Below are 14,642 nucleotides of genomic sequence, written 5' to 3'. Positions count from 1 at the left end.
ATATTAAAATGCTTTGATTTGAATAAATAGTTATCCCATATTTTGGTTGTTGGCAAATCCCTTAAGGCTAGGAACTGGACGTGCCATGCTACCTCAGGCCACCCCTGGGTCCTCCTTGAGACAAATAGTGAGTCTATAGTGTTTTTGAAAAACCACATTCTGTATTTAAGTGCTCATGCTCTCTAATTTATATGCGTGTTTCCATGACATATATGTACCTGTTTCTGTTCTTTTTCATCTCTTTTTGGTTTCCTCTTATCTCATTTCCATTCCTCTCCCGCTCCATGTTTCCCTGTCCATTTCCTCCCTTGGTACTTGTTTCCTAGCACGGCCACAAATCTTATGGATCGTGTACCTTTAGTTAAGGTACACGATCCATAAGATGGACCCGATTTCCTTTGAAATCAGGTCCATTTGGCCGGCTAGGATAAAATATCGGGGGCATCGCGTCAGTCGGGACAGTTAACAATGGTCCCGACGCGACCGACGCGATGCCCGCGATTTCCCCATAGGCTTCAATGTTAAAAAATATTTTAACATTGAAATCGTGTCGGGAAAGGTAAAATATCGGGGGCATCGCGTCGGTCGTGACCATTAACAATGGTCACGACGCGATGCCCCCGATTTTTCCATCGGGTTCAATGTTAAAATATTTTTTGACATTGAAATAGTGAAAAAATGTGAAAAATGTGAAATGGGCCAATATGACCCATTTCACATTATAGATGTCCCCGTCGTCACCCCACGATAGACGCCAACCCGAAGCGTGGCGAGCGCAGCGAGCCCGCGAGGGGCGGCGGTGCGCGTCCTCCGACCTTTTCATTCCCCTACTATCCACGTCGGCGTGGAGTTGAGAATAGAATAGTGTGGCGAGCGCAGCGAGCCACCGAGCCCGAAGCGTGGCGAGCACAGCGAGCCCCGCGAGGGGACGCGGATACCTTTACAGTTATACGCGTCCCCTCGCGGGCTTCACAGGTGTCCGTGGCGACGCGGACACCTGTGAAGTCCGCGAAGGGACGCGTTTACCTGTGAAGGTATCCGCGTGCGCTCGCCACGCTTCGGGCTCGGTGGCTCGCTGCGCTCGCCACACTATTCTATTCTCAACTCCACGCCGACGTGGATAGTAGGGGAATGAAAAGGTCGGAGGACGCGCACCGCCGCCCCTCGCGGGCTCGCTGAGCTCGCCACGCTTCGGGTTGGCGTCTATCGTGGGGTGCGGTGTACGCCGTTAAATATGGGGGGGTTGGGAATATTTTTACATTGAATACAACGTAAAATCGGGTCCCAGGGACCCGATTTACATTTCATTAAAAAAAAAAAATCGGGTCCAAAATCGGTCGGTCGCATTGATCGCATCGCATGCGACCAAATCGCATGCGATGCGATCGACCCGATTTTTCCGACACGACCACCCCGATGTAAATCGGTGTGGCCGTGCTAGGAAACAAGTACCCCTCCCTTATAGTTTACTTTCTTGTGTGGGAAAAAAAAAAAAAAGAAACTAGCTTTTTTTTTTTTTTATGTATGTGTGTTTGTCAAGATCCGGTTTTGTATTGCTTCTCTTAGAAAATACAGAGTTTAAAAAATAAAATAAAAATGTTTTTCATACCGTCACACTTTGTGAACCTTTTAACTTTATAAAGTTTTTAGCCACAAACACCCATGTAGTACATTTAAATCTCTTCCAAATACTTCAAACTAGACCCTCAGACTACCATCCTTGTCCAAGATCTCATTTCCAAAATAAAGGGCAAGATTGTTAGGATACACCAGTGGTTCCCAAACTGTGTGCCTAGGCACCCTGGGGTGCCTTAAATACACTTGCAGGGGTGCCTTAGGTTGGTGGACCAAGATCAATTCATATTATTTATGGTCAATGTACCAGGCAAAACCAGTGTTTGTGGCTGCCAATCATAATATATGTGGACAAACAGAAGCAAATCCTGTCCCGTACCAGATAACTGTGACATATAAACACAATGCACTTCATTTAATATTTTTTTTTCTGAATTTCTCGATAAGAAGCATTTGGCCTAGGGGTGCCTTGAAAATATTTTGATGCTCTAGGGTGCCGTGATTCAAGAAAGTTTGGGAACCTCTGGGATACACAATGAAACATGTTTGAATCCCCCATTGTACTCTGGCTTTTTTCTTCATTTTAGCTCACAAATTATGAAGTTTCTACTTCTTAAAATCTTCCCACTCAACTACCAGTATAATTAACTTGATACCCTCACCAATCAAACAAACCATATGTGCCACACTCCTCAAACTAAAAATCGGTAATATCTCTCCACTAGTATCATTCCAGCTCTACTAAGGCAGGAATTTATTGTGGGAGAAGGGGTAAAATGCTGTTGCCTTGGTGTTTCCCCAATCCTCCAAACCATCAATCTCCTACACCACCCCACTCTCTGCTACACACTCACATGAAAGCCTATGTTCTTTTATAATCAGACCTGCTGTAAGCCTGTGTATAAAAACAAAAAAAAATTCTTACCAGCTTTCTCAGATTTCTCTTTCTGCTTTTGTAGCTGATCGCATTTTGTAGTTAACTGCTTGACCCGTGTACGAAGCTGAGAAACCTCCTCTTCCTTAATCATCAGTGCTTCATGCATCTGTCTCTTTGTCTCTGCAATGACCATCCCCTATAGAGAATATATAAATCATTAACTTATGTAAAACTTCACGAGGACAGAATCAATTCAATATCTTTTTTTTTTTGTGTGTGTGTGTTTTTATACCTAACTTTTAAAACTTTAAGATGACGATGTCTTCTTCAAAAAAAGCAATTTAGCTTTCTTTATTTATAATGAAACTTTAGTATGTGGTTGCCTTGATGGCTGAATGAGATCTGCCTGGGTGTGACCAGAATTTAGACAATGCAATTAGCTGTGAGTCGGCTTGCCTTTTGTATAAATGGCCTTAGGCAGCACGTGCAGTCTAAAGGTGCCCATACACGTGCAGCACATACTTTTTGTACTAGATCTCATCACAAAACTGAGATGCGATATTGTACACAATAATTGTAACATGTATTATTATGTATAATTATGTTTTCAATACAATTTTGAAGCTTCACATGTTCCAAAATTACATAGTAAGCACTAACAAACATTGTTAGTACATATAGTAGAATATCACAGTCAAAAACCATGTACTGATAGTAAATAAAGATAAGTAACATAAAATTATTTCAATGGAGATAATTATAACCTGCAGATTGCACAAATAGATCTGTACAATAATTTCTCCCTTGCCCACGTACTCCTCAGAGGAGGAATCATTCCTTGCTAAAAAAAGAGAAAAGGGACCACCTCTTCTGCGCCAAATAAAAGGCCCCAGCCACATCGCGTCAAATACCAAGAAGCATAGGGTGGACTTTTATTTACTTTACCAAAATCTCTCGCTTTCTGATTCTCACACCCTATTACATTTGGCCCCTGGTCTTTAATTTCAGGTGATATGATGTTTATGCAACTCTCCCATATGTTTGGAATAGCCTTCTGTTTTAGGTTCTTTCGAAAAAAAAACCTATTCTACACAATTATAAAAAGATAGAAACATGTTTCTTAAATAACAATATGGCAGATGCATTTGGGTGATTCCATGTTTGAAGAATGGTCTTATGAGCTGCTGCTCCAATAGCCATCAATAGTAATTTACCACCAGGAGTGATATGGGGATGGGTGGGAATAATCCCTAAAACAGCCCATTCCCATGTGAGCTGTTGGAAGTTTATCAATGATCAGCCTTAACCTGTAACCAGAAATGGCAAAGTAAAGGACACTGCCAAAGACAATGACATAGATCCACCATTGGTTCACATTCCATGTATGTGTGATAGACTGACCCGAAACATAGTTTCTATGATATAAGTATGTCCTATGCAATTTTGAGACATCTCAGTTTACATTGTAGAATACAGATAAATAAAGATGGCAAATTAGGAAACCAGTGTGATAGTCCCTGCGATGACATGGTGTAGACTAGCTGATCTTGATTATAACTATAATATGTAGGGATTAACCTTTTGGTCTGCAGTGGTCTTCGCAAAAAAAAAAAAAGTGCCTAAGGGGTTCTGCTAAACTAACTGTGAAGGACCTCAACTGTAATATTAATATAGCGTTGGGCCTGGAGGTATGCCATGGGATAGGCCTACAGAACTTAAAATCTGTCCCCAAGCTCCTGTAGTGTGACAGCCCTCCTTAGGGTGATATGCACTAAATTGCCTATGACAAATATTCCATGGATCTGCCAAATAATGAAGATCTCTGTATTATCTGATTAATATGTAGTAATTTTCTCACTCAGTGAGTAATTGGGATACCAAATGTTTTTTTCCTAGACAGAATTACCCCTCCCTTTTGGCACCTGAGTGACACACCTCTGATTGAGCAGCTTACCAACAAAAGTGTTGTGCAGTTGAGAGGCATATATGGGTCAGCATTATGATGGATTGCTGACTCCTGAGTGCCATTGGAGAAGCCAGGGGTAGCTCCAGGTAAGCTGGCTCTCAGATGTTATACGCCATTATCATGTGGCCTTACACTGGGCTATTAAGCCCAGACATATATGTTATTGCTACTGGGATGGTTTTGGGAGTGTGGTGCCCCCTGTGTTGGTAGGGCTGGTCTGCTCCAGGTTGGCACACCCTAACACTTTATTAACACTTATTTTTTCCTATCACATTATATATATTTTGTATTTTAATCACACCTTCACTTCCCTACATAGCACTCATGTGCTTCTTATTAACCCCTACTAATTTTCATTTGTGTGCTGCCCTGGAGTACTCAGCCTGTGTCGGCATGTTGGGGGCCCACACCCCAGACCCATAACCAGTATTAGGGACCCCCAGTGACAGAGATGCCTTGACGTACGGCCTGGGGGCTTAGCCCTATATCTGCAGATATATGCAACCAAGATCTCTGTATTATCTGATTATTATGTAGTAATTTTCTCAATCAGTGTGCAATTGGGATACCAAATGTTTTTTTCCTAGACAGAATTACCCCTCCCTTTTGGCACCTGAGTGACACACCTCTGATTGAGCAGCTTAACAACAAAAGTGTTGTGCAAATAATGAAGAGGTAAGAAGCCTGACAATTTAAAAATCAGTATGACGGGAGAAACGAGGACCTACTGTATGGGCAACCAGCCCATATATATTGCAGCAAAATAAAAGCCCAACCTTTCTAGTGGTTCAGAGTAGCAGGTTATCCCCAAACCTGTATATTTTTGTTCCCAGGCCCATAGGGCTTGAGAGTCCAGGTTAGGAGGGTTAAGCTGAGATACCAGTGTTTGTGTTTCCAAACTGTTACAATGGTAATTCATCCCACGTTCTTCAAATTTAATACATCCCTTTATATTTAATGTTAGTGAAATTCAGATCAGATAGGTCGGCTATGCTAAGTTTTCAGCGTAGCCTAAGCTACGGTGTAATCAAAGCCCAACGGTTGCCTAGCGTAGTTAGCGTAGTGACTCTGTGGCAGCCCAACGGCTGCATAGCGTAGTTAGCGTAGGGACTCCGCGGTAGCCTGGCTCTGTCCCCGATGTCCATAGCTCTGTCCCAGTCATCCATGGCAAGCCTAGTAAGCGTCTCTCACATAATCGCCAGCCCCAGCATGATCCCCTCTCCACTGGCGGATGCCGGTGGAGAGGAGATCATGCGGGCGCGGTGGAGAGGTGCTCCATCTGTCTGAGACGCTCCTGCATCTGAGTAACTATTGCGGCAGGGTGCAGTAACCCTGTCGACAGGGTTAAGGGTTCAGTAGCGCATGTGTCTCCTGCACAAAGAGGGGGTGCGGACGCAAGGGTGCGTCTCATGCACAATAAAGGAGGCATTTGCCAGTGCTCCATGTTACATACTGGCATATGCCTCCATTTGAAACCCCCACTATCCACGCCAGCCCGAAGCGTGGCGAGCCCCACGAGGGGACGCGTTCTCCCAACCTTTTCATACCCCCACTATCCACGTCTGTGTGGAGTTGATTTTACAAAGTTTGGCGAGCGCAGTGAGCCACCGAGCCCGAACCGTGGCGAGCACAGCGAGGGGACGTGGATTACATGTAACGTAATACGCATCCGCTCGCCACACTTTATAAAATCAACTCCATGCCGTTGTGGATAGTGGGGGTATGAAAAGGTCGGGAGGACGCGTAACGCATCTGCTCGCCACACTTCGGGCTGGCATGGATAGTGGGGTGTTTCAGAAAAACATTCACACCTGCTATATCATACATCTGAGACAGTAATGACGGCTCTGTCTGGGGCAAGTTAAACATTGTGGCAGGTTCTGCAGCCATTACGCAGTCACTTCACCTTCACCTCTGAGTACGTAACGCTGACTGACTAAGCTGGCCGCGGGAACACTACGCCGAATCTGACAGGGATGCTGACTACACTACGCTGATTCTGGCAGCGCCGCTACACTTACTATGTAACGGGCGCCGTGACAATAAACAAGTACCCAAAAACCTTTTCTTTGTGAAGAATGTACTTTATGGAATATTGTTGTACAGAGAAACAGATTATATACATAAATACAGTGTTTCCTGTGTGACAAACCTGTGGTAATTCACTTGGTACAGGACTTAGCGGTGCAGTGTTTTGGGTGCTTTTGGGGTCTACACACAACTGTTCAGGTAAATTTGAAACAAAATAGAGCTTTTACGGTCAGCTTTCAGCATAAGTCAAAAACAACCTAGCCCTGACTCGGGGCACTAGATCACTTCTCTCCCCCTCTCTAAAACGGACAGCTAGTCTGGATCACAAAGTCCCAATCATGTCTATCACGGGTAAGGCACCTCCTGGCCTTCTCAAAGTCCTCCCTGCCTCTTTAAAGCTTAGACATAGCCTCCTGACCTTTTCATATTCAATGCCCATTGGTCGGACTTCTTCTCAGCAACTTAAGTCCAGTCATAGAGAATGGTGGTCTTCTCTGCCTTGTGCAGATAGAGGGGTTGATGTATCTAGTAGAGAAAATAGTGGAGAGGTTGCCAGTAGCATCCAATCAGCTTTGAGCAAGTACGTAGAAAATATATTCTATAAATTGATTGGTAGATGCTGATTGGTTTTTATGGACAGCTTGTCTGCTGATCCACTTCTCCACTGTTCTCCCTACTTGGTATGTCAACCCGTTAAACACTGGCTTCCTGGATTGACTCTCCAGCTGCCACAGAAGCCGGTCTAGCTTTCCTAACCCCACTTGGGCTGGATACACAAGCAGCAGCATGACTTGACTTGGACTTGTCGCCACTCTGCATCCCTAGGTGCAGTTACGCCTCCTTTTTCTTATCTGCGTGGGAAGAAATGCATGACACATTATAACCATTTATGCTCATATTGCCACACCTGGCAGCGAGACTGAACAGAGATAAGGATAACTGAATGAGCTATAATGATCAATATGACTTCACTCTCCAAAGTTTATAGCAATTAACATAAAGAAGGTGTCACTGGAAGGTGCTAAGAGAGTATATCTGTGCTTTACTATAACTCATGGCAACGTCAAGTAAAGTTGTGCTGACATCTATCTGAGCTGAATGTTTACCTTATCTTGCTCCAGCTGTTCAACTAAATTCTTGGCATCCCTCAGCTGGGTTATCAGCTTGGTCTTCTCACTGGTGTGAAGTTCCTGGAATGTCACACACAATGCTTACTGATATTGTGCACATTTTCTTTTTAAACATATATTTTTTTACGTTTTGAAAGGAGCGGTATGTTGTAGAAATCACATTTTAAGCTATTTAACAAAAAAAGTTGAATAAGTCTAGAGAGCATTACATTACGTTTTATTCTGTTAACAAGTCAACAAGCTCCCAAGATGCTATTCTTGCAAAGCAAAACTTTTATAGAATTACAACTAATTCCAATGAAAAAGTTTGGCTTACCCAATATAAGTAAGGCTAAGGAAGGTAAAAAGCCCAGTAGGTTAGATCTAGTTACATAAACATTTGTGGGATTAAGATTATTTAACCCAATGTTGCGGTGAGAGATCGTAAAAATACCCGCTTAAGGTGCCAGCGACGCACACAGCAACTGTTTTTTGGGTGCAATATTTAACTAAACTTTAATTAATTATTTTTGGATTTACAGTATGTATACTAAAAGAACGGTCGATGTGAGTGATGCTGGCATTGTTAACAGATACTTTTAGGATCTCTTACAGCACTATTGGCACTCAAAGGGTTAAAATGTAAGGAAAAAAATCTGGATAGTAAGCAATGAAGCGAAATGACTACATGAAACTTTGGGACAGATTGATATAAGAAAATTTGTAAAAGACAGCTAAAAAGGACATGTGGCTCGACTAACCTAATTATTTGTATCTAAAAGTTCCAGCACTGCGTATTAATGGCCCGAACAAGAAGAAATCATCAGTTTAAATTGTACAAATGGGGTCTGGATGTGAATGGATTACAGGAAAGCAACAGGAATGAGGAATTCTTATGTTAGTACACTCTGTGGTACTTATGTAGTATCTGGGCGTCCGATTTAGAAATCGGATCGCATCGCATGCGACCAAATCGTATGCGATGCGATGGTCAAGATTTTTCCATAGGATTCAATGTTAAAATGGTCTGAGTCCATTTTAACATAGAATTCAATGGGAAAAAGGGGTCCTTTTCCTTTCCCCACTATCCAAGTGGGCATGGAATTGGATATAAACCTGTGGCGAGCGTAGCGAGCCACCGAGCCCGAAGCGTGGCGAGCGTAGCGAGCCCCGCGAGGGGACACAGAATACTTTTTAAGAAATATGCGTCCCCTCGCGGGGCACGCTTCGGGCTCGGTGGCTCGCTGCGCTCGCCACGCTATATAAAATCAACTCTATGCCCACTTGGATAGTGGGGAAATGAACAGGACCTTCTTAACATTGAATCCTATGCAAAATCGCATCGCATCTGATTGTATGCCTTAAGGCAGGGGTTCCCAATCTTACTTGAGTCACGGCACCCTAGAGTATCAAAATTTTTTTGCGGCACCCCTAGGCCAAAAACAAAAATGTAGAAAAAATATAAATAATGAATTTAATGTATAAAATTAAGTAGATTGTGTTTATATGTGGCAAAGGGCAGTATTTTCTTCTATTTGTACACATATTTTATGATTGGCAGCCACCAGCACTGGTTTTGACCATAAATAATTGACAATAAATCATTTTGAATTGGTCCTGGACCACCAACCCGTGGCACCCCTGCGAGTGTCCCAAGGCACCCCAGGGAGCCACGGCACACAGTTTGGGAACCACTGCCTTAAGGTAAGGCATACAATCACAAAATCAGACGCCCAGATACTACATAAGTACCCACTCTGTAAATGTATTCTGTATGAGCCACATAAGGAAAAAAGCCAAGTCCAAAACTAAAGGTCACATGTATCAAGCTTCAAAAGGTGATAACATAGAGTGATAAACAGTCAGCCAATCAGCTCCCTACTGCCATGTTACAGACTGGGTTTGAAAAAGGACAGGTAGGAGCTGATTTGCTGGTTGTTTATCATTCTCCACTTTATCACTCTTTGAAGCTTAATACATCTGGCCCTTAATGAGGTAAAACAGATCCTTCTTATTAAATACTGCCGGAGCTTAATCAAATATTAGAAAAAAAAATATGGGTACTTATGTATTATCTGGGCTGCCGATTTTTTGATTGTATGCCTTAACTTAAGGCATACAATCAGATGCGATGCGATATCGCATCGCATACGACCATATCGCATGCAATGCGATGACCCGATTTTTCCATAGGATTCAATGTTAAAATGGACTGAGTCCATTTTAACATGGAATTCAATGGGAAAAAGGGGTCCTTTTCATACCCCTACTATCCAAGTGGGCATGGAGTTGGATATAAACCTGTGGCGAGCGTAGCGAGCCACCGGGCCCGAAGCGTGGCGAGCGAAGCGAGCCCCGCGAGGGGACGGTATTCTGTGTCCGCTCGCCACGCTTCGGGCTCGGTGGCTCGCTACGCTCGGTTTATATCCAACTCCATGCCCACTTGGATAATAGGGGTATTTTATTTATTTGCAGTTTCTTATATAGCGCAGCAGATTCCGTTGCGCTTTACAATAGTAGACAGCGATAAAACAAACTGGGTAACAGACAGACTTGGAGGTAGGAGGGCCCTGCTGCAAGCTTACAATCTATTAGTTATATAGGAGGGAAACACAAGGAGATGAAAAGGACCCCTTTTCCCATTGAATTACATGTTAAAATGGACTCAGTCCATTTTAACATTGAATCCTATGGAAAAATCGGGTCCATCGCATCGCGTGCGATATGGTCGGATGCGATGCGATGGACCCGATTTCAAAATCGGCAGCCCAGTTAGTACATAAGTACCAAAATATGTTTATAAGGAGAGCCTTAGCATGTGTATTTACAGCTTTTAAAATGTTCAAACAGCACAAACATAAAGGAAATGTTGCAGATGTAATTATAGTCCAAAAGGACTGAAGGACAAGTAGAAAGACGTGCCGTGTAGTACACCAGACTTGCATTGCTAAACAGTAGCAAACTATTTTTGTTTCTCCAAAACTTGCTTAAAAAAATAAAAATAAAAATTTGCTAGTGTACTGTACCTTAATTTTTTCCAGCTCTTGGAGCCTCTCATCAAGTTGGTTCTGTAGTGCATCTTTTTCACTGCTAAGCTGTGAACACTGGTCCTTATATGACCGAATCTTTTCTTTACATCTTTGAAGAAGGTTCTCCTGTCGTTTCACTCTTATTTGCAAAGCATCTAATGTTTTTGCAGTGTCCTCACCTCCACCTACCAGCAACAAAAATGACAAGACGTGGTTTGGTGACATTTGGTGAGAACCAGTAAATAAAAAAATCATAGAGCTATTAAAAGTCTTTACTATACCAATACCATTTCCTGAATCATATCTATATCATATCATATCTTGGGCAGGCTGGCAGTAATTAACACAGTAGTTAAGGGTACAGAATGAAGACAATGAAAGCCAGAAACACTTAGAATACACACATTAATGGCTGCACCATTAGGTTGTATATTACACTGCGGAATGCACAGCAGAGTTGCAAATACGAACCATGCTTGTCAGCGCAAAGTGACTATAGCTATGTTTTCCACTGCAGAGTGAATAGAAGGAAAGTCTAATTGGATACGAATAGAAATATTTATTCTAATGACTGGAGTTGCAGCTTCAACTCATGAGGCAATTGCATGACCTCTTTAAACAAAAGAACTGGAAAGAACAGACAGGTCAATTTATAAAGACAACAGTGGACAAATGTACCAGCCTCAGCTATTACATTTGGCCACAGGGACCAATGAAAGAGCAGGCTTGTGTATCATTTACCCCTGTAGTTTTAAATGCATCAATAAAAGCTGATGATGATCAGTAGCCTGAAGAAGACCATAAAGGGTATATCTTGCAGGTAAGAGATGAAATAATTTGTACAGATGAGTCCTTGTAATATAAAGGGCAGTATTCAATGATGCCAATTCGTCATGTTTCATGGCGAATTTGTGCTATTTTCACTTTGGAAGGTGATTTTTTTGTGTCAGAAAGTGAATCACCCTATTCAATGTGCACTTTTCGCCAACGGTGAACAGTGAATGACGGACAATTCACCGTCTGATACTCTCCGCAACTCGCTGTGGTTTTTCAATGTGATTCGCCGGGAGTATATTCAATGAGAAGATGGCGAATTGCTTTCTAAGTGATTTTCGCCATGTGTCACCGTGTAGCAATCGCCATCTTTTCATGGTTAAGTGGAATGTGAACTTTTAAAACAATGGTGTTGTTATTTTAAATTTGCTGTAAAAAAAAAAAAATCAGGAATTTTATTCTGAGAAGGGGCATGCTATTTTTATTCATGTGCTTACAGCACATGAATATATATTTAATTTAAAAATATATATTTTTTTATTTTACACCTAGCAACCAGCAGGAGGCCGGGAGCCCAGAGCTGCTCATTACATATTCATATATTCACTGCTCCCGATCATTACATATGCACGATCGGGTGCAGTGTATACCCGTTCCCCTGCTGGCTCTCCCGGGGGGCAGCTTGTGCTGCCTGGGTCCCGGGGAGCCCACCTCCCCTCCACATAAGTTCTGGGGCAGGCAGGGAGACGTCCATCTCCCTGCCTGCCGCTAGATCGCAGCTGACCATATGTCTAGGAGATGTTGCTTATCTGGCTTGTTAGTAGTGCCGAGGTATAGGGCTTGCCTGATGGAAGACCAATTGATTTGTCAGGTGTTTGCAAAAAGGTTATATGGTTAGTAACACATTCCATCGTGAGTACGGGTATCGTTTAAAAGATACCTTCACATGTGTCAAGCATTTCATTTATGTGTAAGTAAGGTATACGCCCCTGCTTGTACATTTTGAATGTTTGAGTCAGAGTGACCCTGTATGTGGAAATTGGTTCCATATTTCATTGCATGTTGACGACCGTGATAAAAGCAAGCATGAGAGGAGAAGTCACAAACATCAAAAGTCACATGAATAGATAAGTATTGTCCAAACTCCAACGTAATTCAGCACCATTTTTTTCAAAACCCTACCCCCTTGTTTAAAAAAATTCTAACAATGAATACATTATTTTACATACTAAGCAATACAGTAGCATCATTGTGTAGTAATTGAAACAAAAATAAAAAAACTTCTGTATGCTAGAAATATCAATTGTGTTTCCTCCCAATCTTCACATTATTTTCTAGGTTACGGAAAATACAGAATTGCTGTATACTGAAACCTTCAAGTGTCCTCTTACCAGGTGTAGACCCGCTGTCTGTGTCCACCTCCTGCACAATGCTCTGAGTTTCATGCTCTGATGAACCGCTAGTCTCCGGGTCTCTTTGTTCTTTTGCAAACCGTTGTTTAAGTAAGGTTACCTAGACAAATACAGAAGGAAAAAAATGGAGATACAATATACATGTGTTTGTCACAGTAAATAAAGGCACCCTAACAAATAGCTTACCTAAAGCATCATGTATCGGAAAGTAGACGTAGGCATGGCCTAAACCTTAACTTCCTTATCAGGATTGATTAGACAGTTCTATAGAGCACATACAGTAGAAGTGCGAGAAATTTTGGGGGATGAACTCTCCATTTAGTAAGTTCACTCTGTCTCTTATTAGTGTTTGTTTCACAGAAGTAAATGTACTAAAGCAACACGGATCACTGCCAGACCCCCTGCAGCGCATCTCTACCCTCAGCAGGCTGATCTCACAAGCAGCATGGCAGCTGCAGCATCCACAACAGTGGCTTTGAATGGGCAACAACTCCTGCATTTATTGAAAATCAGTAGCTGCAAGTGTCAGTCAGTGTTCTTACATTGCTCCACACATTTGCGTGCCAGCACTGATAATGACAGGGGCACATTATGCGTCTCTGACATTTACCACACACTGTTGTACAGTCATACATGTGGGAGAAGCAGTGCCAGTGCATGTAACATGCTCTCGATACCGCTTCATAATATAGCTACCCCACAGCCCATTAATGCACCAAATGTTTGAGTATGTGCTTACCTGAGTCTGTAGCACACTAATTAGCTGGTCCTTCTCCTCAAGGGAAGCATCAAACTCCTCCTGCAGGTGCTTCTTGGCTTGCTGGTCCATCTGCAGCTCCTGACAAACACACATTTGATTAAACAGGTTTTCCATTTCAGAATGTAAAGTATGTCTTTCTCTTCTCAGAATAATTCTAATTAAGGTATATATTAAAAGATGAAGGATTCAAAACATATAAAGGCACTACACTACACTGTTAGTAAATTTCTGCCAAATCACTCCAACGGCGCCCAAGGCTGCCCAGAGAAGACAAGACACATTATTATATTTTTCTATTTCATAGTGCAGCTACACAAAAGCACCGGCTACTAAAGGGGCATGAGAATATACTTAAATGTCAGGCTTGTAAGTGAGGACAAAAACTATCAATGTTAGCCATACAGAACAAAGAGTATTATGTAAGCACAAGGCGTCAGGTGTTTGCGAACACATGAACTTATATTATATGCTACTTTAATAGTTTATTGTATAAAATAACATGCTAATTGAATGGAAAGAAGAGAAATCTAAACCAAATCCATTTTTGGTGTGGGCACCTTTTGTTATCAATACTTTTAGGTACACCTGCACAAAGCCAGTGATTTTGTAGGATTTGTAGTCAGGTGTATGATTAACCAATCATACCAAACAGGCGATAACGATACCCATTTTCATATGTAGGTAAAAACAGGATGCGGTCATTTGGTCTACAGCATTATGGTAGACAGTCATTAGGTCGACATGGGAAAAGGTCGACATGGGAAAAGGTCCACATAGGAAAAGGTCTATATGGTTCTAGGTCGACAGGTCATTAGTTCAACATGTCATTAGTTTGACAGGTCATTAGTTCGACAATGTCTAGGTCGACAGTCAAAAGATCGACATGGGTTTTTTCACTGTTTTTTAAGCAGACATGTGCCGACAGGCTGTATTTCATTCCCTACCATCCACTAGGACGTGGTGGGAGAATAAAATAGTGTGCCAGATGCATTGCGAGAGCACTTTAAACTGTGTCCATGTTGACTGTGTTGACATTCAGGTAAAAAAACCAGTGAAAAACCCCATGTCGACCTTTTCACTGTCAACCTAGACATTGTTGAACTAACAAC

General features: G+C 42.2%; 1 protein-coding gene across 3 annotated transcripts in view; it reads right to left on the bottom strand.

The window, feature by feature from the left end:
• The window catches only part of GOLGA4 (golgin A4), a 107,872-nt gene that overhangs the window by 50,198 nt on the left and 43,032 nt on the right, over positions 1-14,642 (bottom strand). For all 3 annotated transcript variants that reach the window (XM_083188235.1, XM_083188236.1, XM_083188237.1), the window contains 5 exons: positions 13,513-13,611; positions 12,753-12,873; positions 10,585-10,772; positions 7,556-7,639; positions 2,501-2,648 (listed from right to left, as the gene is read on the bottom strand). In XM_083188235.1, the coding sequence (XP_083044361.1) occupies positions 2,501-2,648; positions 7,556-7,639; positions 10,585-10,772; positions 12,753-12,873; positions 13,513-13,611 (640 nt within the window). The remainder of the gene's footprint in view (positions 1-2,500; positions 2,649-7,555; positions 7,640-10,584; positions 10,773-12,752; positions 12,874-13,512; positions 13,612-14,642) is intronic.

The sequence above is a fragment of the Crinia signifera genome, chromosome 5 (assembly GCF_055691185.1).
Source record: "Crinia signifera chromosome 5, ASM5569118v1, whole genome shotgun sequence".
Taxonomy (NCBI): Eukaryota; Metazoa; Chordata; class Amphibia; order Anura; family Myobatrachidae; genus Crinia; species Crinia signifera.
The sequence above is the reverse complement of the archived record's forward strand: the minus strand, read 5'-3'. Positions and strand labels throughout refer to the sequence as shown.